The sequence below is a fragment of the Rhipicephalus sanguineus genome, chromosome 4, assembly GCF_013339695.2.
Source record: "Rhipicephalus sanguineus isolate Rsan-2018 chromosome 4, BIME_Rsan_1.4, whole genome shotgun sequence".
NCBI classification, from domain to species: domain Eukaryota; kingdom Metazoa; phylum Arthropoda; class Arachnida; order Ixodida; family Ixodidae; genus Rhipicephalus; species Rhipicephalus sanguineus.
Window position 1 is genome coordinate 186,140,754 of NC_051179.1, and position 26,127 is coordinate 186,166,880.

Sequence of the window (26,127 nt, forward strand, 5' to 3'; positions counted from 1 at the left end):
GCCCTTTGGTCTTTGCTCGGCACCTGCGACTTTCCAACGAGTTATGGATACTGTATTAGCTGGCTTGAAGTGGCAGACTTGCCTTGTTTACTTGGACAACGTCGTTGTGTTTTCCTCGAACTTCAACGAACACCTCCCGAGACTTCAATCCGTACTTCAAGCAATCAAGAACTCCGGGCTCACCCTGAAGCCAGAAAAGTGCCGCTTCGCGTACCAGGAGCTCTTGTTTTTGGGTCACGTGATCAGCAAGGCTGGAGTTCTCCCAGACCCGCAGAAGACAGCTGCCATCGCCGCTTTCCTGCCACCCACCGACAAGAAGGCCGTGCGCCGATTTCTTGGCTTGTGCGCCTATTACAGACGCTTCGTCAAAAACTTTTCACGCATCGCCCAACCACTAACAAATTCACGAAGACCGACGTCGAATTCAGGTGGCAAACAGCGCAAGACTAAGCATTCCAGGAACTCAAACGACGCCTGCAGACACCTCCGATACTTGCGCATTTCGACGAATACGCCGATACGGAGATTCACACCGATGCAAGCAGCGTACGACTCGGTGCCGCCCTTGTGCAGCGGACGAGTGGACTGGAAAGGGTTATCAGTTATGCTAGCCGGTCGCTGTCTAAGGCAGAGGCCAACTATTCCACAACAGAAAAGGAGTGCCTCGCCATCATCTGGGCTATGTCAAAGTTTCGCCTCTACCTCTACGGCAGGCCCTTCAAAGTTGTGAGCGACCATCACGCCTTGTGTTGGCTAGCTAACTTGAAGGACCCTTCAGGCCTCCTCACACGGTGGAGCCTAAGACTTCAGGAGTTTGACATTACCGTCGTGTACAAGTCCGGAAGGAAACACTCCGACGCCGACTGCCTGTCTCGTGCCCCCGTCGACCCACCACCGCCCGACGACCCGGATGATGACAGCTTCTTGGGAGCCATAAGTGCTGACGACTTCGCCAAACGACAGCGAGCCGACCCGGAAGTGAAGGGCCTTGTGGATTACCTCGAGGGCAGGACCACCGTTGTTCCGAAGGTATTCACGCGGGGACTGACGTCGTTTTTCTTGCGCAACGGTGTTCTCCTAAAGAAGAACTTCTCACCGCTTCGAGCCGATTGCCTTCTCGTGGTACCCTTGACATTGCGGCCAGAGGTCCTCCAGGCTCTCCACAAGACCATCGTTGACATGCTGGCCATGTACGTCGACGTCGAACACAAGACATGGGACGCCATCCTTCCGTACGTGACCTTCGCTTACAACACGGCTGTCCAAGAAACGACGCCGTACAAGTTGGTCTACGGAAGAAGCCCGGCGACGACGCTCGGACGCCATGCTACCCAACGTCACCGACGAAGAAAATCTCGACGCCGCCGCTTACTTACAGCGCGCCGAAGAAGCACGACAGCTCGCCCGCCTACGGATCAAGAACCAGCAGACGACTGACAGCCGCCGCTACAACCTTCGATGATGCCACGTGGAATACCAACCCGGTGACCGTGTATGGGTATGGACGCCAATACGCCAACGGGGACTCAGCGAGAAGCTTCTTCGACGATACTTCGGACCGTACAGGGTACTTCGACGCCTCGGCGCACTCGACTACGAGGTTGTCCCTGACGGCATTACGAACTCTCAGCGGCACTGTGCACGACCTGAAGTCGTCCATGTCGTGCACCTCAAACCATATTACGCGCGTTAGCGAATCTGAGGACTGTCATTTTGCTTTATTATTGTACTTTCTTGCTTGTGCTTATTGTTTATTGTACTTTGTTGCTTTATTCTTGTTATTTATTGTTGCATGCATTGGCCTGTTCTGTTTTAAGCATCGGGACGATGCTTTTTCAGAGGGGGGCATTGCCACGGGCGTTTCCTATTATCACTTTTGCTTTATTCGGTTTTCGCCCACAAAGACTGTCAGCAACGCTCAGCGCGAACCGCGCCTCATTGTTCGAGAAGCTTCGCGATCATTGTAGATCGTTTTGTTAAGATTGCGCGCAAGACGTGCACACTTGAGCTTATTCTAGAATTTGCACGATAGCCAGTGATAACGCTGGAATATTCAACGGCACATGTTTAAATGCCGACACGCTTCACCGCTTGTCAGTTGATCGACGGTCGACGCTCTGTTCATCGCTATCAGTGTATTGCTGTAGCTTTCAGTTTCTCGGCCACAAGTTCGGCCAAATGAAGACTTTCATCTCGGACACGTCACCTGCGGTCTTCGTCCACGTCACGACCCCGTGACAATAGTTTGTTCTGTTAAACTCCTTACATAATAAAAGAGCAACAAACTGCATATTACATTGGCACTGTAAGAAAAGTCAGCACCCTTCGGGTGTACCTTATTCCCTAACAATAATCATCTAGTATCTTTTCTTTATTGCTGCATGTCTGGTACTTGCAAGTCGAGCAGCATAGAGCTTTCTGCAATGATTAAGGAAACCTTGGCGCTGCATTGATTCAGCCAGTGTGGGAATGATCGATGTGTAGTCTTCATGCTTGTAGTGCCTTCTTCTTTTTTTGGGGGGTGGGGGGGTTGCTTATTGGCTTCTGTTTCGGTAATAGCTTGAATGGTTGTGGGTGGATTCTAATAGGCGAGGTTGAAAAGTTCAGCTTGCACAGCTGAGATTATCTCTGAAGTTATGTCGAATTGTTGGTTTTGCAGTAGAGGCAGTGTCTGAACACTTGTACTGTCTAGTACGGTATCAGCATCGGTGTGAGCCTCGCTTTTATTATTGTTATTGGCAATGCAAAAAGTGCAGTGGTACCTTGCTTTGCATGGCTGTCCCATCGGTTCAGTATACAAGTCACACGTGTGCTGTTAAAGACTATTGTGCATGCTCTCGAAGACTGCACTGTCTCGACTGTATTGTGTCGGCACTGGCGTGAAGATGACGAAATAATGGTTTATCACCCAGCCTTCTTTTTTTTTGCGGTTTTCACAATTGCTCGCGTAGGCGCCGTGCTATCCGTGCAGCAATTAATGCAAACTGAAGTGAACATGTGCCTTTAATGCGAAGGTGGGCTTTATTTAGCCCTTTGTTCGGTTGCGCATACGGTAGCAATCGTAAGAATTCTGACCTGCAGCTTGCTTTTTTGCGGGAAGTTTTTACCTGGCGTGACCACCCCAGATCTCGGTCAATTTTTCGAGGAAAAAAGTGCGATCATTACACAAGTAAATAAGGTATTGTGCTGTTTGCAGTGGTGTAATTGCTGCACCAATTGCGCTAAACTTCATCAATAGATGAAGACTGCTAAGTCCTCCTACATTTGGGCAAAAGCTGCATAATTTGAGCCAAGGCTGCACCACACCGCGGTGTTGTGATCTTTCAGAGAAAAACAAGGCAGCAGGTGTTTCGAAATCTATAAGGAGTGCATCTCTACAAACAGCGTCCGAAAGAAAAGACCGCTGTACCATGTGTGGTCAAGATCGCAGCCACAAGGCGATGTTGTTGCCATCTCACGCAATCGCTTTCATTGCCAAGGAAGTTTGTTCAGTGTCTGAGCACTTTGCAGCAACTATGTCTAGTCGCACATCAACTTGGCATTACCCAGTACTCAGTTCATTGACCTGTTCACTGGTCCTAATGGCTTCGGCAGTGTTACAGTAAGAAGATTTTGACGTTGGCCAATGTGTTAATCGCCCACAAGCCATCATTATCATAGCTGTAGCTGTTGGAGGGCCCATGTTGCAGTCTCTGTATCTTCCAAGTAAATCTCATTGGCATACAGTGCAGACTGCACATACATACTGTGAAATTGTTGACAGTGGCCTTTAATGTGAAGTGTGTGAATGAATGCTTTTTTGTGACTGAGTGTGCAATGTTTATTGCAGCCATGTTCTCGACCAGCACCTACCGTGGTCGCACGGAAGCTTTGCGGGAACTGTACCAGCAACGGAACTTCTCGCCGTTCAGTGAGTAGCGCTTGCATTTTTCACTTGACCAGCTACCAACTCGCATTGCACGCAGACTGGCTGACAACGGACAGTGGTGTCTCCGTGGATGAGCTGTACCAGTGCTTTCTTGAGGTAGGTGGCATTCGAGAGAAAAACTCGGTGTGTTACAGCTTTTGCACGTCAGCACCGACTCTTATCGTGAGAGTCCTCCATGCTGTGTTAGCTGCAATACGGTGAAGAGCACTCGGACAACCAAGCGTACTTTATTCCATGGTGTGCCAGGCAAATGATATGCACAGTGTCACAGAAATTAACAGTGCTGGCACTCTGGGACAAGTCACTGATGAATGAACAAGCAGAAAAATTACATGGAGCCTTGATTTCCTTAACATTTGTTGAAGGCCATTCTGGTGAAGAAGAAGAATGTAGCAAGACAGTTACCAAATGGAATGGCACTGAAACGTTTGTCTAGGGGCAGTATTTTTAGGTGATCACCTTCATGGAATCTTGTTGAATTAGCCTGTGTATATCGTCGGCAGCGACTGTTGCTTAAAGCGTTGTGTACTTCAATGCATCAGGTGCCAAGCAATGTGAAAGCAATACTGTCACAGTGCACGTGGAAAGCACAAAAGCGTGTGCAATGATCAAACTAATTAGTAGCCCTGTACCTATAAAGACGCACTTACTGTGTCAGACTGACGTGCTTGTAGCATGGAGAAACGCACTTTCAGTTCGAAGCTTCCTGTCTGCATGTGAGCACATGACTTATCATGCATCCATTGTTGCATTCCTGGTTTCAAAAAGTCTCTAGCTAGGAAAATAATATTTTAGCGTACTTGCAGCTCTGGATCAGGGAGCAGGGTATTCCAAATAGCTCTAACAAAGAAAGCGTCCGTGGCCCTCTTTTGCATTTATGGTGGTTTTTGTTTGTGTCATTGAGAGCGTTACTTATAGCTAAAATTAGCTGCTCACGATTCTCTAGCACGAACCCTTCTGTTACAGGCAAGTTTTGTTGGTTGAATTGAAAGTTGCTTCTTTCCTTTTCCATGCACAGTTTGCACACACTTAGTGGACTCCCATCCATAAGCTAGTTTGGGCCCAAAAAATTTGTTTATAATGGAGCTTTGGACAAGCAGAACTAAAGTTATACATTGTGTAATATTCAGTGAATAACTAATAAAGAAAACAATGCAGTAGATGATCACTCACATCATTACTCACACAATACTAAAAAAGTTTTAATAAGGACATTAGAAAAAAAAGAACTATATATGTACAGACTAATTGTGTCAGTTAGAAATCTAAACATGAGGGTACCTTCAGGACGGCATTTGCCGGAGCTAGTTGGTTCATAGCTAACACTGGTTTGAGCAGCTGAACCTAAAACAAGGGACAAAAAGAAGACTGGCAAGGACGTCGCTGCAGGGACTGCGCATGCCAGGCACATCTCGATCAAGTCTCTGTCATGGCAAAAGGAAGCAACAAACTCAAGCGGCAGATAAAAGAAGCCCTAGAGATCGAGAAGGAAGGTGGCATGTGCGTCAGTGGTTCTGAAAAGAAAATAACTTTTCTATCTCTCTGGCGTGTGAGAAACTAGTTCGTGGAAATGACACCAGGCACCAATCACTGTTAGATACCTGTTTGTGACTGTGCGTGTTTTGGTTCTTTATTCAGCTGTGCACATAGAAATAAAATTTCCCTTGTTAGTACAGCGACGTCCTTGTCTCTCTTCGTTCTGTCCCTCGTTTTAGGTTCCGTTGCTCATACCAGTGTTTGGTACATTCAGAGACCTCTTAATGTTTCTAAATAGTGTTTCTTTGTGCATTAGAAAAATGAAATGGTATTGTTATTATGAAAGGAATAGCAGTCCTGGTTTTAATACTGTGTAACTGTGTTTACATTCACCATATACATTATTAGTCAGAAGAATATTCCATTTACCAAAATTTAGTTCGCTAGTGCAAGGTGTGCAAAACATTGACACACGAAAAGGGTGGTTGTAAATGAAAATGCTGTAAAGATTTTTGGCCATATTTAATTTTGATAACAGGTCAAAGGGCAAAATGTGTGATTTGTAAAGCAGAGGGTCAGTGCATTGAACGAGTTCTCACAGCATGTTTTTGTAGACGCCTAATAGGGCCCTGACATGTTCTGTATGTGCCTTTCCAAGACTCTGGAGAGGTGGCAATGAGTAAAGTATCTGTGGCGCAGCGGTACTGAAGTTACTATGAGCCTGAGTGAGAGCTGACATCCTCAGCTCATTTGGAGCAAACACTTGGAATCTGCATTTGCCAGTGTAAGTGTTTGTCTCTCGTGACTCTAACTGAGGTTACTTGTTCAATCTCAGACTCGTTAATTTTCATCTTTATTGCATTGGCATTTACAAGTGACGCATTTAATCTTTTTTTTTTCTGTATTAACGCTTAGTCTATTGTTTGATAACCACTGGGTAACCTTTCTTAATGAGACATTTGCCTTAGCTTCAAGATCATCTTGATTATTAGCGATTACCATATTACATGTATTCTCAGCATACATAAGCACATTTGAAGACTAGTATGTACGGAAGGACGTTAATATACAATGTGAAGAGTAAAGGTACCAGTACTGAATGCTGGGGAACACTAGTATGCAAGTACTACCTCATACAAGGCAGGCATTCACTAACAGTGCGTGTTGACGATCTCTTGAGATAATCTGAAAGTAGCTCCAACATGCTTTCACGGAAACCACAATGTGAAATTTATTTAGCGGTATACTGTGATCTATGATATCAAATGCTTCTTTGAGGTCCAAAAAGATACGTGCAAGTAACTTGTTATCATTCCATGCTGTCTTTATTATTTGAGTACGGGTCATAATGGTGGTGAAGGCAGAATGCCTAGGTCTAAATTTATGCCGCTGATGAAAGAGCAAGATGTATTTCTCAATAAACTTATAAAAACGGTTTGCGGGAATTTTCTCAGAAATATTGTTAATTTCATATGGTAATGGATGGCAGAGATCTCCACTTTGTATTGGAACAACCTTTGCGATTTTTAAACGATAAGCAGTCATAGGGTTTCTTATTATAATAGCTAGAGGGGAATCTGACGCTAGTGTCTATGCGGGCTTCTTCAGCGGCGTTCGAGCCACCATGGGAATGATGGGAAGTACAGGCTTCGGATCTGCTTCGGATGGCTTTCGTTCTTGAGATTCGTGACGCTTGTTAGCCGAGTGTAAAACAAAGTTATACCGAGATTATTTCCAATTAATACTTTCTTCATTCTTTTGTACGTAAAACTTATTGCAAAAAGTTTGCATGACCGTGAGATGGAAGTGAAAACTGGACAAATTCAACCACCAGGGTATGCATTGCTCTGCAATTGTGTTCCAGATTTGGCACCACAATATCATGAATTATTTTTTTACAACACTTAAAACAAACACGCTTGCTTTTTCCCTCTAAAGTACGCATTATCTATTTATGGAAATAACAGTACTTTATTGAGGGAGAAACACTTAACGTATTGTCTGCTGCGATGCCAGGTGCGTCTGTCCATGTGGCCTGCCCCCAACACATCTCTCGTTTTGTTGTGAAGTCGAGTCAGAGGAGTGTGACGGTGCATCTGCTTAGCTTTGCCGTCATCTTGCAGCCAATTTGAACGAGATTTTGCAAGATGTGCTTATAAAAAAAACGTGAACTCTATGCAATTTCCTGCACTGGCATGGGACACTACATCTATGTGCAGTGGTGAGTGCACGGCGCTTTGCTAAAACTGTCATATACAACCTGTAAAGCTGCAACGTCGCAGCAAACCAAGAGACCTAGTGGTCTCCAGCCTCTTTGAACAAAGGCACTGCTTGAGTCCCTACCCATGCTGCACGAAGAATAAAACTGAAACTGTAGAAAAAGATCCGTAGACTGTTCAGTAGCTAACGCTATCCAATCCGAAGCCTGTACTTCCCACCATTCCCATGGTGGCTCATTGATCGCAGTGCCAGTTTCCTCTCTCGGTTATTGTATGAAACTCTATGGAAGGGGTACACTGCTACTTCCACAGAATCGTTAAATGAGCAACATGAAACTTGTCCAAGGGCGTCAAAATCTTCTTTAGCAAACCTTACAGTTATTTCGTCTAAGCCTAGTGATGTGTTCGTTAGCATTCCTAGCACAGTGGGCCTGATCTCCTCAAGGTCAATGTCTTGCACTGCAAAAGAATTTGCAGTATAATGAGAGTGACCATGTTTATGATTGGGCTTTGTAAATTCTTCAGCTAAAGTTGGACCAATGGAAACGATGTCGGTGCTAAACGACTCAACCGTGTTAACATCTATAATACCAGGAAGCACCTTTGGGGTGGGAGAGCTGCCAAGACTTCATTTGCTATTTGCCAAGCTTTTTCCGAATTACCATTCACCTGTTCTATCTATTGTATGTAATAATTCTTCTTACTCACTCTGATCATTGCAATAGATTTGTTATGCATTGTTTTTAATTGGCATAAATAAAATTTACATTTATGCCGTTTCCATTTGTCGTACCAGTAATCATTGCTCTTTATGTTATGACTTCCAAGATTGCCTTAGTATTCATCCATGGGCATAATGGCTTTTCCTGAGGATGAAACGAAACTTGTGTACTCGTCCTGTCGATTAAGTTTTTAAGAAAAATCAACTTGGAAAATTCTGCATTAATGTCATCATGGTATATTTTATTGAAACTAGATCCAAAAATATTATTTCTTAAAGCCACGTAGTCTACTTTTGTTACACCTTGGCCCATCGTTATCAACAAAGGCAAATGATTGCAAATGATCTGCATTGGCTGATCATTGACACCAGCACTAATGTCTTCTACACAATTTGTTAGTGCGTGATCAATCGTGTTGGCATGGTGATGAGGTTGGGAAAGCGATACAATTTTAGCAGGTATACATGTAGTCGTCACTCACTGGGCTGCTGGTATCGATGTTCACATCACTAACAACAACAACAGATTGCTTGATATTTTTAGTTAGTTCACTAAACATCGTTTGAAGTGTATCAAGAAAGGGGAGAAAGGAAGCATTCACAAACAACGCCAACTGTAAGTGAACATTCCAACCTTTTTTTTTTTTAGTTCACTAAACATCGTTTGAAGTGTATCAAGAAAGGGGAGAAAGGAAGCATTCACAAACAACGCCAACTGTAAGTGAACATTCCAACCTGACGAATGATGATTCAACGGAACGTGTGCTGCACCATAGCAAAGAAATGATCATAAATTAATGCTGATTTCTATAAAAGCAATGCTGCCCCGACAGACACCAGAGTCAGATTGCTCTGACAGCATTGTGTAATTGGGAACAACAATGATTTGACTCTTGTTTAGTCAAGTTTCAAGACAGCAATGATGTCAAGGCGTTGTGGCTGCTGAGATACAAGCGTGAGAGTATAGTGTACTAGAACAATTTCCTAGTGACGCGTCCGGGAAGGAGCGCGCGTGCCCGTTTGTGTAGACGCCACCAGGTGCCGCCACTGCGCCTTTTTCTAGTAGACCGGCCGCTGTCTACCGGTGCGTTTGACGTTGTCCGAGTTTGTAGGCGTTCCTTATGCAATGGATTCTTTTATTACAGCACAAAAAGACTGTATTTACTGTTGTATAGTGTAAAGAAAGTTTCTGAAAACCACATCAACACACTAGTATCGACAACGTCGTCTGCTAGCGTAAAGGCTGCAGACCGGCGGATTCATTGCAGTTCGGGACATCGCCTCAGCAGTATGTATTCGCAACTTTTATCATACATTGCACAAACCCAGCATGTATGGACCTGTTTTTCTTCTATGGTGCAATATCTATCACATTTAAATCGCGTGCTGGTCACAAACTACATAAAAGTGCACAGCAACGTCTGCGCTGCGTTCCTATGCCAGAAGGCGTACAAATAAATAAAGGCCTCGACAGACGCACATTGATTGTGATAAAATTTTTGTACTTAGTTATCAGTTACAGAACCGCATCTAAACAAAATTATTCCGGCGTTTCCTTACACCATTTCACAGCGTACAACGAGACTCTTTTTCTTTTTAGCATCGTACATAGAAGCATCCGAGAAAAAAAGAAAACAAAAACAAGTCCTCCACCGTTTTTTTCACAAGTGCTACCACGTTGAAAGTATAGTGTCGCACTACAGACGAACGAAGTAAGCAGCCGCAAAGCGCGTCCGAACCGGCCCAAACCAGCCCGAACCGGCTCGGCGACTAGAAAAAGGCACAGCAACGCCACCAGTGGCGTCTACTGGCATTTGCTTCAACCGGCCTATTGTCCCTCCCTCGTGGACGCGCCACTAGGAGAATATTCTAGTACACTATACGTGAGAGGCTGATGAAAGTCTTCTCTTGGGCTGTGAATGTTACTATGAACGATAGACATGCATCTGCGAGTGCAGTTGTCATCTTGTGCTTTTATGCGAGACATTTTATTTGCACTGGGTATTACGGTATCAGTAATAGAAAATTATTCATTCCACACTGCCAGGGTCGTCCTTGCATGCCACGTGGAACACACAGTAGTTTTCACTTTTTCACATCGGTATCTTGCCATGAGCCACTAACACAAACTTCCAATTTTGCTCCCTCATTATCTGTATAGCCTTTCCTAGTAAAAACCTCATTATAACAAAGTCACATCTGCCACGAAAATAACTTCGTTACATCCGAAAATTCGTTATAAACGTTTATTTGTAATGCTTTAGCTATGACAAGACTAGTCTTCAATTACTTCGTTATAACCGATAATTCATTATATCCGTGTTCGTTATATCGAGAACCTTGCTCTCAGTGAAGGGATGAACAAACACTGGCTCGTTTCCCTCGAAACTGAGGGTCAACCTTTTTAGTCTGTGTTTATTGGCTGTCTTCAAGACCTTGTTTGGTGGGCCACTCCTACGTGAGGGTACATATTGAACAGCATCAACTGTGCTCTCATGAAGCTTTACACCCCATAACAGCGCAGTTTTGTTGACAGTGAAGGCAAGGTCCTGTTGAGAATCATATGGCATTATCACACAGTACCAAGAATGTTGCTTAATCTGAGTTGTGCTATTCATGCATCTCTCAGAATTTAAGGTGTTCTCAGAAATTTTGGGGAAGCGTTTCTCTAGAGACGGGTTGGATCGCTTTGCAAAATGAAGGCCATCAAATTCTTAAACCACAAGCATGTTTATAATCGTTTTGCATCGTGTTTGGAGCACACATAAAGCAAGCTGATGATGGGCACTTCAAACCAACCGCAGCTGTGCCAGGAGCTTCACAGTTTGGGGCGCGTGGAGGAACTGCAGCAGGTGACTACTGAGGCACTTGTGTCACCCCTGCTCAACCGAGAAGCACAGATGACCAAGGTGAGGGGAAATGCATAACCGAATGGTTGTTCCAGCTTGGTCTGCCCATTGTTGCGAATAGCTCTCCAAACTGTAAACACACTTGTCACCACTACAGTGTTCAGCACATTGTGCTGGCATGGCATGCCGTCATGCGATGCATTACTATGCTATCCAATGAAGCCAAGGAATGTACTATAAGGGACATTATTTGTAGTCTTTTCACTGTATGACATAAATGCAAAGAAATTAAAGTGGACCGTACCTACAACATTTGGATAATGCTCTACCGATTGAGCTATGGCGGTGGTCATCCACTTTATATCTGTGCATGTAAACCTGGGAGCCACCACTACTTGCAGTCATGAACACTCTTTTTGGCCAGCTGGCATCGCGAAGCACGCAATCTTCTTATGAGCTGGCAGCTGATCACTAAACTCTCGCATGCTACCTGAAGACATCAAGTCTGCTGGAATGAGACCCTTCCCGTGAATGAATGAAAGAGAGAAGATTTATCGAAGGCTTGTTTTCTTTGTTTTCTTTTTTTCATTACTATGTTATGCCCCATGACGAGGCCCTGCAACACATTTTCCACATGGTCAGAAAAATGCTTCTGATCGGTAGTTGAGGCTCCTGTGAAAATGTGAACCAAATATTATAGCACTGAACGGGGCAGGGAATCTACAATTACGTTTGAAAGACAGCTGGAAGACTCTACTGTCAACAAATTACGTTGTCAGAGGAACTGTCTGGTATATGAGCAGAGGGGAGGATGGCCATTGGCTGATTTGAGCGTCCTCGTGCCACGATAGTGGCACTAGTGTGCTTGTGATCGTGCCAAGATTGAGCACACATATGTTCGAAGAGGAAGTGCTCAAGGTCATGATGCGTGCTGAGGTATGTCATCCCCTCAGTGCACGCTCGTTAGGACGAAAAGAGAGAAAAGGTATTTAAAATGTGAAAAAAATCCCCACAACTCTGCTCGTACTTGACGGATTCGAAAAATTTTAGCGGCAGTCGATTCGTGAGGCAGTCATTTCTGAATGTGAGGTTATTTCACGATTACTTAAAAAAGTGTTGCAGGGCCCCTTTGGAAGAGAACGCTTGGGTTCTGGAAATATAATCTAGAGGGCAGTGCAGGTCATGTGATCTCTCAGGAACAGTGGAGGATGATATTATGTAGGCCTCCTGCAATGGATGTGATGCTTTCCAGGAGCTGGACTTTCTGTGCTTCCAAGCCCACTACCAAGACCCGAGACAGGAGGAGCACACTTTCTCTATGGCCCGCACACTGGTGCCTAAGGTAAACACTCCTCTGTTCCATAAAACAGGAAAAATACCCTATTTACACATGCTGTGAAACTACTTTTATTCCTTTTTTTTTCTTTTTTTTCTTTCAGAAAAGTTGACAGTTTGGCTGGAGGGTTCTTTACGCTTGGGAAAAAAAAAGTTCAGCAGATTTATAAGAGTTGAAATTTCATATTGCAATGTAGATAAGAAGTGCCATCAAAGCCTTTTTTTTTAAGTAAAAGTGTGTATGCAACAAATCTGTCCAATTTTCATTTTATTCATATCACTAGCCATTTGTTGGTGCTCCTACTTGCAGCTAGAGCGCTCGTCAATCTCCGCACTGATGTCGCCAGATGCTGCTTCATTGTTGTCGGTCCTCGGTGCATCGTCTTCTGTGCCGTCGAGGCTGTTTGAAATTCCAGTCTTTTAGAAGCTGCGGATGACTGCATTGCTGGCAATTTCGCTCCACATTTCCAAAATTAATCAGTAGACCATATCGATGGACGGTCTTCTTATTTTGCCAGCTGTAGTTTTGCTGTGGTTTGTGTCAGCCATGCACTCCGTGTACAGCCACCACGTGTTGTCCTTGAGAGGTGTGTTGATAGAAATGCCGAGGGACTGCTGCAGAGACATCGAGCCACTTGGAATCACGGCAGTGTCTATGGGCATTTTCTTCATGCAGTGCCAAACACTGTCTTCCGGATGGCTTGGGGGAAACTGTCAATGACAAGCAGTGACGACAGACCTGGTTTGCTTATAGGCTGCAGGCTATTCATGTACTCTTCATATTTTCCCTTTATTTTCCTGCATTGTCTTTATCGTGACATTATCTTGTCACTCCATAGCCCCTCCTGCGTGGGCCAGTATACTGGCATGCAGTATGAATAAATAAAGAAAAAAAGAAGAGCCCCCAGATGCCATCCCCAAACTGTCTTCAACTAGTCCACTGTCACTTCCTCGAGCATTCAGCCCTTCTGAGCATTAAGAGCTCCTGGGAAGTGTCTTTTGAAAACAACGAATGGTGGCAGCCTCCTGCCATCAGCTGCAACTGACAGCATCACCGTGCATCATTGCCTTTCAGGACCCGTTCTCCTCACATGTGCGCTTTTGGCACCTTTCATTTCCAGCGGGCTGCTTCGCAGCATCTTGAAGTTCAGAGTCGTCTGATTGGTATTCACAGTCTAGGTGAAAAGTAACTGCTTGGTGGATCTGAATGACAAAGACGAAGTTGTGTATGCCGTGCCAATAATATCATCGACTAAGCCGCGTGTACGTCTTAGACACTCCACCGTGACCACACTGTGGGTCATTGCGAAAAGCGGAGCACAATTCTTGATGAAGATGGCGGGGTATGACTAGTAACCATGTGCGGGCGTCGCTGTGGTAGCTGCAGCAGTATAAAAGTCTGTCGCAGATAGTGATATGCTGCGCCTGGCTGTCGGAGAGCTTGCCAAAACATCCGAAATGGTGGCGATTACTGGGTCGTTTCGTTGCTTCGAGGCCATGTCCAGGATATCAAGTGGCGAGATATCATGATCGCAAGTAGAAGTGCTGTCATCTGAGATGAGCGGAAAGCGGGACAAGGCGTGCGCATCAGTGTCGGCGGCCAGAGCGACATACGATGCGGATGTCTTATTCCTAGAGTCTGAGAGCCCAACGAGCGAGGCGGCCTGACGGGTCCTTCAGGCTCGACAACCAGCAAAGAGTGTGGTGGTCCATTACGACATCAAAAGGACGACCGTAAAGATATGGGCGAAATTTCTGAAGAGCCCTTACAATGGCCAGACACTCTTTTTCTGTTACAGAGTAATTGGTCTCAGGTTCGTGAGTGCACGACTGGCATATGTGACCAGGTATTCGGCATTGGCGTCCTTACTTTGTGCAAGCACAGCACCAAGGCCGACACCACTGGCACCAGTGTGAATTTCTGTAGGTGCACTCGGATCGAAGTGGCGTGAAATTGCGGAGGACGTAAGCAGGCAGCAAAGAGTCGTAAATGCATCATCACAGGCTTCCGACCAAGTAGATAGTTCATTGTCGCCTTGGAAGAGTGCGTTCAGGGGTACGATGGCATTAGCGAAATTGCATACGAAGCGTTGAAAATATGGGCATAGGCCAATGAAGCTGCTTAGTGCTTTCAGGTTAGCAGGCTTCGGGAATTCGTATACGGCCCGAAGTTTAGCAGGATCAGGGAGAATGTCTTTCAAGACAACGTGGCCTAATATAGTCAGTTTTCGAGCTGCTGCAAATAGGCATTTTTTCAAGTTAACTCTGAGACCAGCGATCTGGAGACACGTCAAAACTTGATGTAAAGGCGTAGGGGAGTCGAAAAATCTATAGAAAAGATGACAATGTCATCGAGATAGCAGAGACAAGTGCGCCACTTCAGGCCGCACAGGATGAAGTCCATCATGCATTCAAAGGTGGCAGGCGCGTTGCAGAGACCGAACGGCATTGCAGTGAATTCTTACAATCCATCTGGTGTCACAAACGCGGTTTTCGAACAGTCAGCCTCAGCGAAGGGCACCTGCCTGTAGCCAGAGCGGAGGCCCAAGGGAGAAAAGAACTACGCTCCTTTAAACAGTCCAGTGCGTCGTCAATACGTGGCAGTGGATACACATCTTTTCGGGTAATCTTGTTAAGCCGTTGACAATCGCCGCAAAATCGTATGGTACCATCTTTTTTTCGAACCAGGACGACTGCCAATGCCCAGGGACTGCTGGAAGATTGGATGGCACCGCGTTTGAGCATCTCGTTCACCTGGTCATCGATAACGCACCTTTTGCTCGCCGATACTTGGTAGGGACGCTGTCGAATGGGTGCATGGCTCCCAGTATTGATAGTGTGCGAAACAGTCGTTGTGCGGCTAAGTGACATTGCTTGGCAGTCAAACGAGGATGAGAAACCTTCGAGCAAGCAAATAAATTCCAAAAGGACTTGTTTCTGTGCTAGTTGGTGCGTACATTGCTTAGGTACAGACGACTGAGTGTCACGTGTCTCGGGAGCGCTTGCAATGTGTGATGCAGTTGGGAGAGAGAGAGATACTCGGGAGAGACCGTGGTGGCACAGCAACCACGCTTTTATGTCACATACCACGGCAAACCAAAATAGACACTCACTCAAAATTTACGACAAAAAGTACCATTAGGAAATGCGACGCTATTGCGCAATCACTAAGAGACAATCGCAAAACATTCGAGCTATGTCTAGCTCCTCTCTACTCGAGCGCCTGGCCACTATGGCCTCTCAGTTAGTCGCGCTACACATTGAACGTTCTTACTCCGTTCGTGGAGTCCGCTGACTCAATCCAGTTCCAAAGTCGATGCCCAGTCCCATCGTCAAAGCACCTGTCGACGTCTCAGGGCCGTCGCCATCGATCAGACGCCTCGCTGATCGTCTTCCTCGCCGATGCTTCCTTCCTCTCTGAGAACACCGGTCCCTCCCAGCTAGGCCTAACTGTCGGCCTCTCCTCAGTGCCACCGGCTCGAACTGTCGATGTGGCTCTCTGGTGATTGACAGTGGGTCGCCGTCTCGTCGAGCTGGGGTAGTGCCGCAGAGGCCATGAGAACTGCGTGATGAGGCTGCCGCAAGCCCGGGACACCTCGCTCGGTAGACACCAAGGTCGACGGCCACCCTCCCGGGACATGCACAACGCTGCCTCCAGAACTCGGCCCTGCTGCTCTCGTCGCGGACGAGACGCTGGCTTGCACCCCCTTCCTCTTGGCCAACTCCGCCTAACAATGACTGCTTGTTCCTCTGGGGTTCCGCACCTCAGTTCGGGTCGCGTGGCACGCGCCTTTCTCCGGCCACTGGCGTGCGTGGACGTGGCGGGGGTGCACACCATCGGGTACTTTTCCATTCCCCGCACACCATCGACACATTCTGCCATCCGGCACGCGCTCCGTGCCCTTTACTTATGACACTGAGGCGCAAAATACATTTCTTGAAGAAAGGGACAAGCAGAATAGGAGACAGAGAAGCGTCAAGAAATGTATTTTGCACCTCAGTCATCTGTACCTAAGCAATGCAAACGAAGAAGTTGGTCGCGCTGTGTCGTCGTAAGGTTGCTGGCAGTGACTGGAGTGAAAGATCGCAGCAGTGACTGAGGAGGTGATGTCTCGAGGGCGGCCAGATCAGCGGAGTCGTCCATTGTGTCAAAGATTGAAAATGAAGCCAGTGGCTCGGCTCTCCCAAGGCTTTCGGCGGCGCAAAGTAATTGGCTTGGCCGACAGATTTGACATGTACATCACAGAGACGCCAGAATTGAACTCAAGGACGGCAAACGGCTGTGGAAGTGATTGGCGGCGAAATAGAAGTTCAGGTAGTGCAAAAAGCACTGTGCTGCCATTTACAGAGTTACAAGAGATGATGATAAGAGCAGTAGAACAGGCCGGTAAAACGGTGTCTTCAGAAACTGCGATTTTGCAAAAAGAGTCCTTGTTTTCATAGATAATGTCTGCACAAAACGAAAACAACTCGAATTCGGCGCGGGCGCAATTGATGATGGCATGATGTGTGGAGAGAAAATTCCAACTTAATATGACATCGTGAGAACGTGATGAATTCGATAACATAGTGGGCATTCTGAATGACGACACAGGCTGTGTAGGCACTGGATGGCTCAACGTGCTGCGCATTGGCTGTACGAAGGGATAGTCCAGAAAGTTGCATCGTTGCTTTTTCAATTCAGCGGCAAATGCGGGCATCAGTTGCTGAAAAAGCAGCACCGGTGTCGACAAGGGATAGCGTCAACATTCCTTCTATTGCGACTTCAATAACGTTTTTTGGAGAACTTGAGGCCTTACACATTTCGCTGGCACCGCAGTTCTTGCCTCCTGAACTGCGATATTTAGTTTTGCGGGCGCAGGGGGTTCCACCGACGGTGCATGGTGGAAAGGGAACGGCAAGAGGAGAATGCTGTCTTGGTGACTGGAGCATATTCATAGTTGTCCGAATAATTGCGGCGGGGTTGACGTGGCGCATACATGGTGTACACACATTGTTGGAGACGTTGGGTGCACGAAGGCGATAGTAAAATGCTACATGTCCAGCAAGGCCACAGTGAAAAATAGGGCGGGCACCTTCGTGCATTGGCGGGCGCATAGGCGCCCGCCAAAACTGTGGGCACTTTGCAGCACAGGCCTCGAAGCGACTTCGGCGTACATCAGGGGAGCAGCACTCGGAACCTGACGGAGAGAAGGGGGAACTTGGTCGGCTACCTGATCCGTGATGATGTTTTGGAGAGCGGGTGCCAATGGAGAACTCGACTGGCTGTGAATAAGCGGCATCAGCAAAAGCTGATGAGCGACTTCTTCTCAGACAAGATCCTTCATCTGCAGCAGCAGGGATGTGTTATCAGGAGCAACAGCGAAGCCCAACATTGAAGTCGCCTATGGAGGAGATTGGCAGGCGGCTGCACGTTTTTTGTGCAGTTCATCGAAACTTTGGCAGAGACCTATTAGTTCACACACTGCTGACAAGTTCTTTGCCAGCAGCATCTGGAAGGCATCGTCTTCAATCCCTTTCAAGATATGCCTGTTCTTCTCGGCATCGAGCATTGCGAAATCAACGCAGTTACATAAGTCAAGAACGTCTTCTATGTAGCTTGTGAAATTCTCAATTCTTTGCTGTGCACGGTCACCACGCAAACGTTGCTTGGCTCGAAGCTTGCGAACGGCGGGCGCCGGAATACCTCTGTCACGTGAGTTTTGAAGGCAGCCTATGTCGGGAGGTCACATTGGTGGTTTCGATGCCACACACTGGCGAGACTGCTCAAGTAAAATGACAGGTAATTAAGCTTTCCTGTGTCATCCCAGTGATTGATCACGCTCACCCGTTCGTACTCAGTGAGCCAGTCTTCCACATCTTGCTCTTCTGTACCGCTGAAAATTGGTGGCTTGCGTTGATGCAATGGGCCAGTGCAGACCACTGTAGTCACCGGGGCACAGGTGGTTGTGGTTACATTGGTCCCGTTTCTGGCATTGTATAGGCGGGCTTGAGTTTCCAGTTTCGAAGTTCCAGATTTTCATACCCAGCACCTCCACCACTTGTTATGGGGGTTTATTGAGGTATTCAGCAACAGCGACGACCGTAGCAGCATCAAGCAGGGCGTAGCCAGAGAGTGAACTGTCGGTGCACTCCAGCGGCTTCTGTGTGTGCCGATCTTCTTCCTCACAGCCCATATGTTACTTACGCAGCTCACTTACGCAGCTGTCGCTGCTCGGCCCCCTCAGCAGCCTATGCCGTATACCAGACCTGCGATGACAACCGCCTGCGTCAGCGATACTAGTGGCGCGGACTGTATTCATTTGTGTGCAAGTACAGTAGAACCCCGCTGATACGTTTTTGAAGGGACCGTAGGAAATAAACGTAAGAGACGGGAAACGTAAGAGCCGAAAAACAGGAAAAACGGCAAAATATTTAGTGGTACAGAATTTTATTTCAATTCTTACGAGCAGCACGAAAATTGGCGCGCTCAGCCGCGATCTAGTCGATGGATAGAAACGCGGCGCTTAGGACGGCATCCACAGAAATGTAATCAACGTATGTGATTTTTTTAACACCAACAGCTGTAGGCATGAAAGAACTAAGCACACGCAATCACGACCGGCGCGGCGAGTCCGACCGCGAACCGCACGCACGACCATGCGAGCTCCAACCCGCTCGAACTCCTCCCGTTCTCCGACAAATAACGATGATGATGAGTCTACGCCAACGCGATGGCAGAAGTGAATGCCAATCTCGAAGGCCTTGCTTTCACAAGCAATTATGTCATACACGCCATGTTCGTGCAATACAACTCTCAAAGGCTATGCTTTTGTCAATAGTAAATGCCAATCTCGAAGGCCTTGCTTTCGCGAGCAGTTACGTCATAGACGCCATCTTTGCAATTTGAATCTCGAAGGCCATGCATTTGTTTGCATCAATTGAAAGATCCTGTTGCTTGCGCCTCTCATGCGGTTAATATTACGGTCAAACGAGACCAAGCTGCGTGAAAATGCACCATGGCCGCTCTCTTTGGTAGTCACTCGGTCGGCTCCGGGCGCACTTCGCGACGTATCATACGGGAACGGTCCGACAGTTACGACGTAACAGCGGGGTTCCCAATACATTGTATCCTATGGGAGCTATGCCGGGACCGGCGGAAAACGACGTAACAGCCGGGAAAACTCAGCAGTGAGGAACGTAACAGCGGGGTTCTACTGTATATCCGCATTTGTACCGCCTGTCAGCGACGAAAGGCTCCACCCCAATGACCAGCCGGTACACTTCAGCCTCTCCCGTGCCTGGCGCGTCCGTTTGACCGTGTTGGTATTGATTTATACGCCCCGCTTCCCTCGACCACTTCTGGGAACAGATGGATTATTGTCGGCGTAGACCACCTCACGCGTTACGCAGAGACTGCAGCTTTGGCCACAGCAACAGCCAGAGAAGTTGCGTTTTTCATTCTACGCAATTTCGTCCTGCGCCACGGCGCCCCGCGCGAACTTTTGAGCAACAGAGGACGTGTTTTCCTGTCCGAAGCTATTGAAGCATTGCTCGTTCAGTGCAATATCGTTCACCGCATGACGATCGCATATCATCCACAAACCAATGGCCTAACCGAAAGATTTAATCGCACTCTCGGTGATATGCTGACGATGTACACCGCATCCGACCAGACCAACTGGGACACCGTTCTTCCTTTCGTGACATACGCGTACAACACTGCTACACAAGCCATCACAGGATTCTCACCGTTCTTTCTTTTATACGGACGAGAGCCATCATGCATGCTGGACACCATGCTTCCTTACACACCTGACGCATGTGAGTACAGCCCAATTTCCGACTTTGCAAGGTACGCAGAAGATTGCCGACAGTTGGCCCGTTCATTTACGGCAGAAGACCAAGGTCGCCAGAAGCTTAGGCGCGACGACGACGGACCTCTTGCTGCTTTCAAGACAGGTGCTCTCGTCTGGCTTTGGGTACCGCCGAACACTCCTGGACTTTCCTCCAAGTTACTAGCCCGATACCACGGCCCCTACCGCAGTCTTGCTCAGACTTCTCCCGTCAATTACGAGGTCGAGCCCTTGACACCATCTTACGACATGCGCCGTCGCGGCCGAGAAATCGTCCACGTGTCTCGCATCAAGCCATATTATGACCGCGCTATCTTGTCAACGCCTTAAGTCGCCAGGATGGCTCCGCTATTCCCCGGGGGCCAATGTAGTGAAGAGAGGACGACGAAGAAACACACGAGCAAGCAAGCAAGCCGCAGTGTTAAGAGTAGCAGGGGACTCCAGCTCGCGCTTGCCCGGATTTTGGCTGCTTGACGCCCGCCGCTCTCCGACGCCCTACTCGAGACGCTTGTTGATATTCCCTGAAGACGCGTCAATAAACCACATCACATAGGCTAGGTAGGTATATAAGTTACATAAGTTATATATAAGTTAACAGGGGTAGCTTGTCTTGCTAGCTGATGATACTGCACACCTAAAGAGAGTGTCAATCATATCTTGCGCTCTTTTCATGTATGAAGGAAAGAAGATGACTCTTAAGGGCTCGTTTTCTTTGTTAGACACAATATTAATGAGAACTAACAGACAGTAACGCCAAGGAAAGTATAGGGGGTGTTATCTGTAGTATTTAGAATATGAATGTGAAGAAAGTAAAGCGGACGAAAAGAGAACTTGCCGCCGGCAGGGACCGAACCTGCGACCTTCGAATAACGCGTTCAATGCTCTACCACTGAGCTACGGCAGCGGTCATCCTCCCGTCCTCTTTATGGGGTATATATGTGCATTTAAACCTTGGAGTGTTAGTCAGCATCAATCGCAGCCATGGCGGTGAGTGTGGAACACTCTTTTTTGCCTTTCTGGCGTCATGTAGCATGTGATCTTTTTTACGAGCTGGCAGCTGACCAATAATCCCTCGCATACTACCCGAAGGCATCAAGTCTGCTAGAACGAGACCCTTGCTCTTTTCGTGTGCAATTTGAGCTGCATTTCTCAATGCAACGCAGCTTGTCCTGTCCCAGCTTTTCTTTGCAGCATAAAGTGTGTGTTGGTCACTTCAAAAGCATTACTAAAATGGTAAGCAAAAGTTACTGCGGCTACAAATTCCAAATAAAAGCAGAGGAAAAGAAGTGGCACCACCTTTGGCATCACATATGCGAATTCCAACCAAAATTGAGTTTAGAACATCAGAAGGTTGAGCTTGTTTGTATGAATTCATTGTAGAAGTCACCAACCTGTCAAAAGAGAGCTTTTATTCACCTCTTCTCTGTTTGTTTCTGAAATAAACTCAAACCTCGATATAACGAACACGGATATAACGAATTATTGGTTATAACGAAGTAAATGAAGAGCAGTCTTGGTCATATGGCGATATCCACTGGGAGATCCGGAGCGGCCGCCGAAATCCTGGAGCGAGCACTCGGATTGTACGAAGCCAAATCTGCCAGTGGAACACGTGAATGCTCCGCGTGAGGTCACTCCGGAAGTTGTTTATGCATACATCACGTAAATTGGCTCGGGGAACTATTTCTGCTTCCGCTCTGTGCGTTTCTATGGGTCGCCGCTGCAAAGCGCGCATTTCGACCCCGCAGTGGCATAAAGCAAGCGTGCCATTTTCTTGTGTTCCACTGACAAATATGGACGAGCACATGAAAATCTCTTTTTCGACGTAGCCGATGATCTTGGGCGTGCGCACAGCGGGTCAGCGAACATTTCTTTAAGCATCATTTCGTAGAGCACGTATGGTTCGTCGTCATCGCTGGTGCTACTACTGTCAGAACTCGTGCTCTCGCTGTCGCTGAGAGCAAGAAGCAAACCAGAAGCTCGCCCAGCAGAGTCAAACAACGCCATTTTAGGAATGTAAATAAGTGCACAGGGTGATCAGACCCCGCTTTAAACCCGCTGAAGACAACCGAGTTGCCCGACTGTACCGGAAATGACGTCACCGCGTTGCTGGAGTTCCGGCGAAATCCACCTCTGCAAGACGGAGCAACTCGGAACGCTCCGTCGTGGAGTGGGTTGCTCCGAATCTGCCAGTGGAAAACGCGAACTTGCTCCGAATCGACCAGTGGAACGCAGATTCTGGAACGCGAAGCTAGAAAACTTGCTCCGGCTCGACCAGTGGAATTTGCAAATAGCTACAGTGTTACAAATAAACGTTTATAACGAATTTTCGGATCTAACGAAGCTATTTTCGTGGCAGATGTGACTTTGTTATAATGAGGTTTGAGTGTAGACGAAATAAAGTTAATTGACTGAAGTAAGGTATACGGGCACAAAAGAACAGACAACACAAATGCCTATGTTTGAGTTTTATTTTTCTCTCTTCGTGTATCTGTGTTATGCCTTTCTCCTATGATGAAAAATTAACCTCAAATAATGGAAACTCGTCCCATTGTGGCCCTTGCAACTACTTGCAGGCATGCTTTTTTTGTGTGTGTGTGTGTGTGTACTGCTTTTACACTAGACAATTTCTCGTCAGCAGCTCATGTCATATCCACTAAGTGAAGAAGGCTATTCGCTTGTGCTACATTTGCAGCATCTCTCCATAAAATAAACATCCTGTGGATTCATTACGTGTACAGAATAAGGCCTTGAAGGGGGCAAATGGCAGAGCTTATTAGGGGCACTGATTGGAATATTTTCTTGTCGTAGTACGCTGCCTACAACCGTGCTTGGAACCTGTTTGGACTGGCAGTGAACCTGAGCCCGGTAATGCGGCAGAACCGGTTCTGCTTGCGGCAGGTGTACAAGCAACCACACAGTGTGCCCTTAGGCTTGCTCAACGGCCACAATGCCCTGGTCTCGGGCACCTACAAACACGCCTTAGGTAAGTGCCACGTCTTCGCACAGTTTATCTCTAGCTCTTGTAGTATCGTAGTTACAGAGGAAAAAACAAAAGTATTTTCCATGTAATAATCAATAACTATCCCTTTCCCCTGCTGAAGAATTCTGCCCAAGATTTCTTTTGTATGCATTTTAATCAGACTTGTACGCGCTACAGAAAATAAGTAACCGATTATAATTACAATTACTTTCTTTAAAATGTAATTGATTACAGTGGTCAATTACAGCCACAGAAATGTAACTGAGCATTACAGAAATGTAATCAATTACTTTCCTTCAAAATTTTATTTCCCTAACACAATAACACAAGTTTACTCAAACTACAACACACTACTGTGGATTGCATGGTAGAGAGAAGGCTGGAGGCTTTCGTGAAGGCTGGGAGGCTTACTCTGGCTTCTGTGACATTGTGTTACACGTTGTTAACGTGTAACAACGTGTAACAAGAGTTGTTTTTCGAAGTTTTCGTCGCTGATTCTTCCACGTTCCCTCGTTAAGAGGTCAGCTGCTACACTGAACACTGTCAATGCATGCACTGAAGGGAAAGGCGGTATTATAATGTTGGAACACATTGGGCACCAGCTCGTAGTTTCACGGTGCTTCAGTGCTATAGTGTCCACGTCCTCTATGAAGCGTCGCGCTTCGCTGTTGTTGGTGCTTGGGTAAGGCTTTGCAGGTAAGGCCAAGGAAAAGGTGAAAAAATAAGATCTGTAGGGATCCCCCTTCTGACAGGACGGGGCGTTCCTACGGAGTGGTCACATATTTTTTGGGACAAGAACTGCCATAGAAGACTGCTTACAACTTGATTTTGGGGAAAAAGAAGTAATTGATTTCTGGTAATCAATTACAAGAAAATGAAGTGAATGACCCAGAACGATGCAGCTTCGAAAAAGTACTGTATTTACTCGTGTTATGAACACACCTTTCTTTTTTCTTTCAGAAAAGTTGATGCCAGTTTGGGGGGAGGGTTCATTACACAGGAGAAAAAATTGTGAAAGTTAGAAGAGCTGAATTTTCGCATGACAGTGTTGAGAAACTCGCTGTCCAGCCACTGCTGGCCTTGAAGTCAGGGGCAGGAATGCCTTGATATCTGGCCGTGGCCCGCGCGTGGGTTTGAATCATTTCATGGGGCACTGCACATCCCTCACTACAGAGCCTCTTAACAACTTCGACAACTTTGCTCTCCACAAGAGGAAACTTTCCTTGCTTTGGCCCATGAAATGCACGATGATCCTTTTGTGTAGCCCAAAGCCCTCTTTCTTGTTTTCTCCAGTAATGCTTCGGTGAATTGATGCTGAAGTGCCGTCTAACCGCATGGTTCTCATGCTCCAGCACATGCTCAACCACCTTGAGTTTAAAACTGGCCGTGTAGTGAGCATACTGGCCCATCGTACCCTACGCAGCAGGTGTCCAACGAAGTTCATCAGGAGAAACCCGACAACAAAGAAGCAGCGACGGATGATGGCGCACACACGTTGCAGGTGGACGTTGCACCGTTGCACTTTCTTTTTTGCTTTGTTTGCATGCCGCTGTGCTTGCATGGCGCTATAAGCTAGGAAGTTTCTTCTGCATTTGGCAGATGGTGCTCCACCGCAAACAGGCGCAACTTAAGTTTCGACCCACATCACTCGCGCTGCTGGCAACTACTTAGCATGGTTGTTAAACTATGTTTGGACTTTTATTGCGTCGTTGTTTTGAGATATAATGGCGTGATTTAACATTGTTTCGATCGTCAACGGCAATCACACCAAAATAAGATGAACAGGTGCATACAATAAAAAACTAGAGCTGTGCGAATAGCAAAATTTTGGGTGCGAAGCGAATTCGAATAATAAAGATTGAGTGCGAATCGAATCGAATAATTTCGAATAATCTTCGAATATTTCTCAAACATTTTTCGAATAATTCGAAGTGAACTTACAGAAAAAGTTGCAGAGAATCCCTAAGTACGTTCTTGTGAGATCGCAACATGAAAGCGTTTCTTTTCGCTAGGTTGATGAAGCGCTGGTGGGGTCATATTTCATAGTTGTCTTTCTTATCAAGAGTGAGGCAATGTAGAGGCCGAATTGTATTTATGTACATGATTTGGTGCAACCAAAGTGTTGCCGACAACACTTTACACGTGATAGGCAGAGATGCCATTTCCTCAGCCTCTCCTCCTCTTTCAACTTCTGTGGAAGCCCAACTGATGTGGCGGACAAGGGTGTGCTCCCTTCAAGTCCGGAGTTCCAAATCTGCCTCGTAGACGTCGATATATAAGAACATCTGAAATTTTGGATGCTAAAAAGCTTCGGCGTCTGATTTTTCGGACTTCCTGCCCAAATTTCAGGTCCAAAACAGCATTAATTGAGCCCCCAACTCTGCCACATCTTTCACCTCCATGTTGGAACCAGCGTTTTCTTGAGTTAGTACATTTGCGACCGTAGCGGAGCTTGAGAGGCAGCTTTGCCGCAGTACCGGAGTGTGATGAGGTGAAGCATATTGAAAATCTAGGGACCACTTCCAATCGGACGACTGTCTCTTGCCTAAGTTCGACCGTAACGGAGCTTGAAAGGCAGCTCTGCCGCAATACGGGGGTGTGATGAGGTGAAGCATCTTGAAAATCGAGGGACCATTTCCAACCGGACTTGTCTCTTGGCTAAGTTCGACCGTAAAGGCCCGAACACACGTACGCGTTGCAGCGCGTCAACGCGTGACTTTTTGACACGGCGTCGCGCACTTCCTATGGGGAGAGAGGGCGCGTGGCTACGCGAAGCTGCGC

At 46.7% G+C, this 26,127-nt stretch overlaps 1 protein-coding gene across 2 annotated transcripts in view; it reads left to right on the forward strand.

The window, feature by feature from the left end:
- Nucleotides 1–26,127, forward strand: part of LOC119390964 (general transcription factor 3C polypeptide 3) — a 156,634-nt gene that overhangs the window by 107,900 nt on the left and 22,607 nt on the right. For both annotated transcript variants that reach the window (XM_037658677.2, XM_037658678.2), the window contains exons 14-18: nt 3,830–3,910; nt 3,966–4,024; nt 11,149–11,253; nt 12,446–12,535; nt 23,175–23,349. In XM_037658677.2, coding sequence (XP_037514605.1) covers nt 3,830–3,910; nt 3,966–4,024; nt 11,149–11,253; nt 12,446–12,535; nt 23,175–23,349 — 510 coding nt within the window. The remainder of the gene's footprint in view (nt 1–3,829; nt 3,911–3,965; nt 4,025–11,148; nt 11,254–12,445; nt 12,536–23,174; nt 23,350–26,127) is intronic.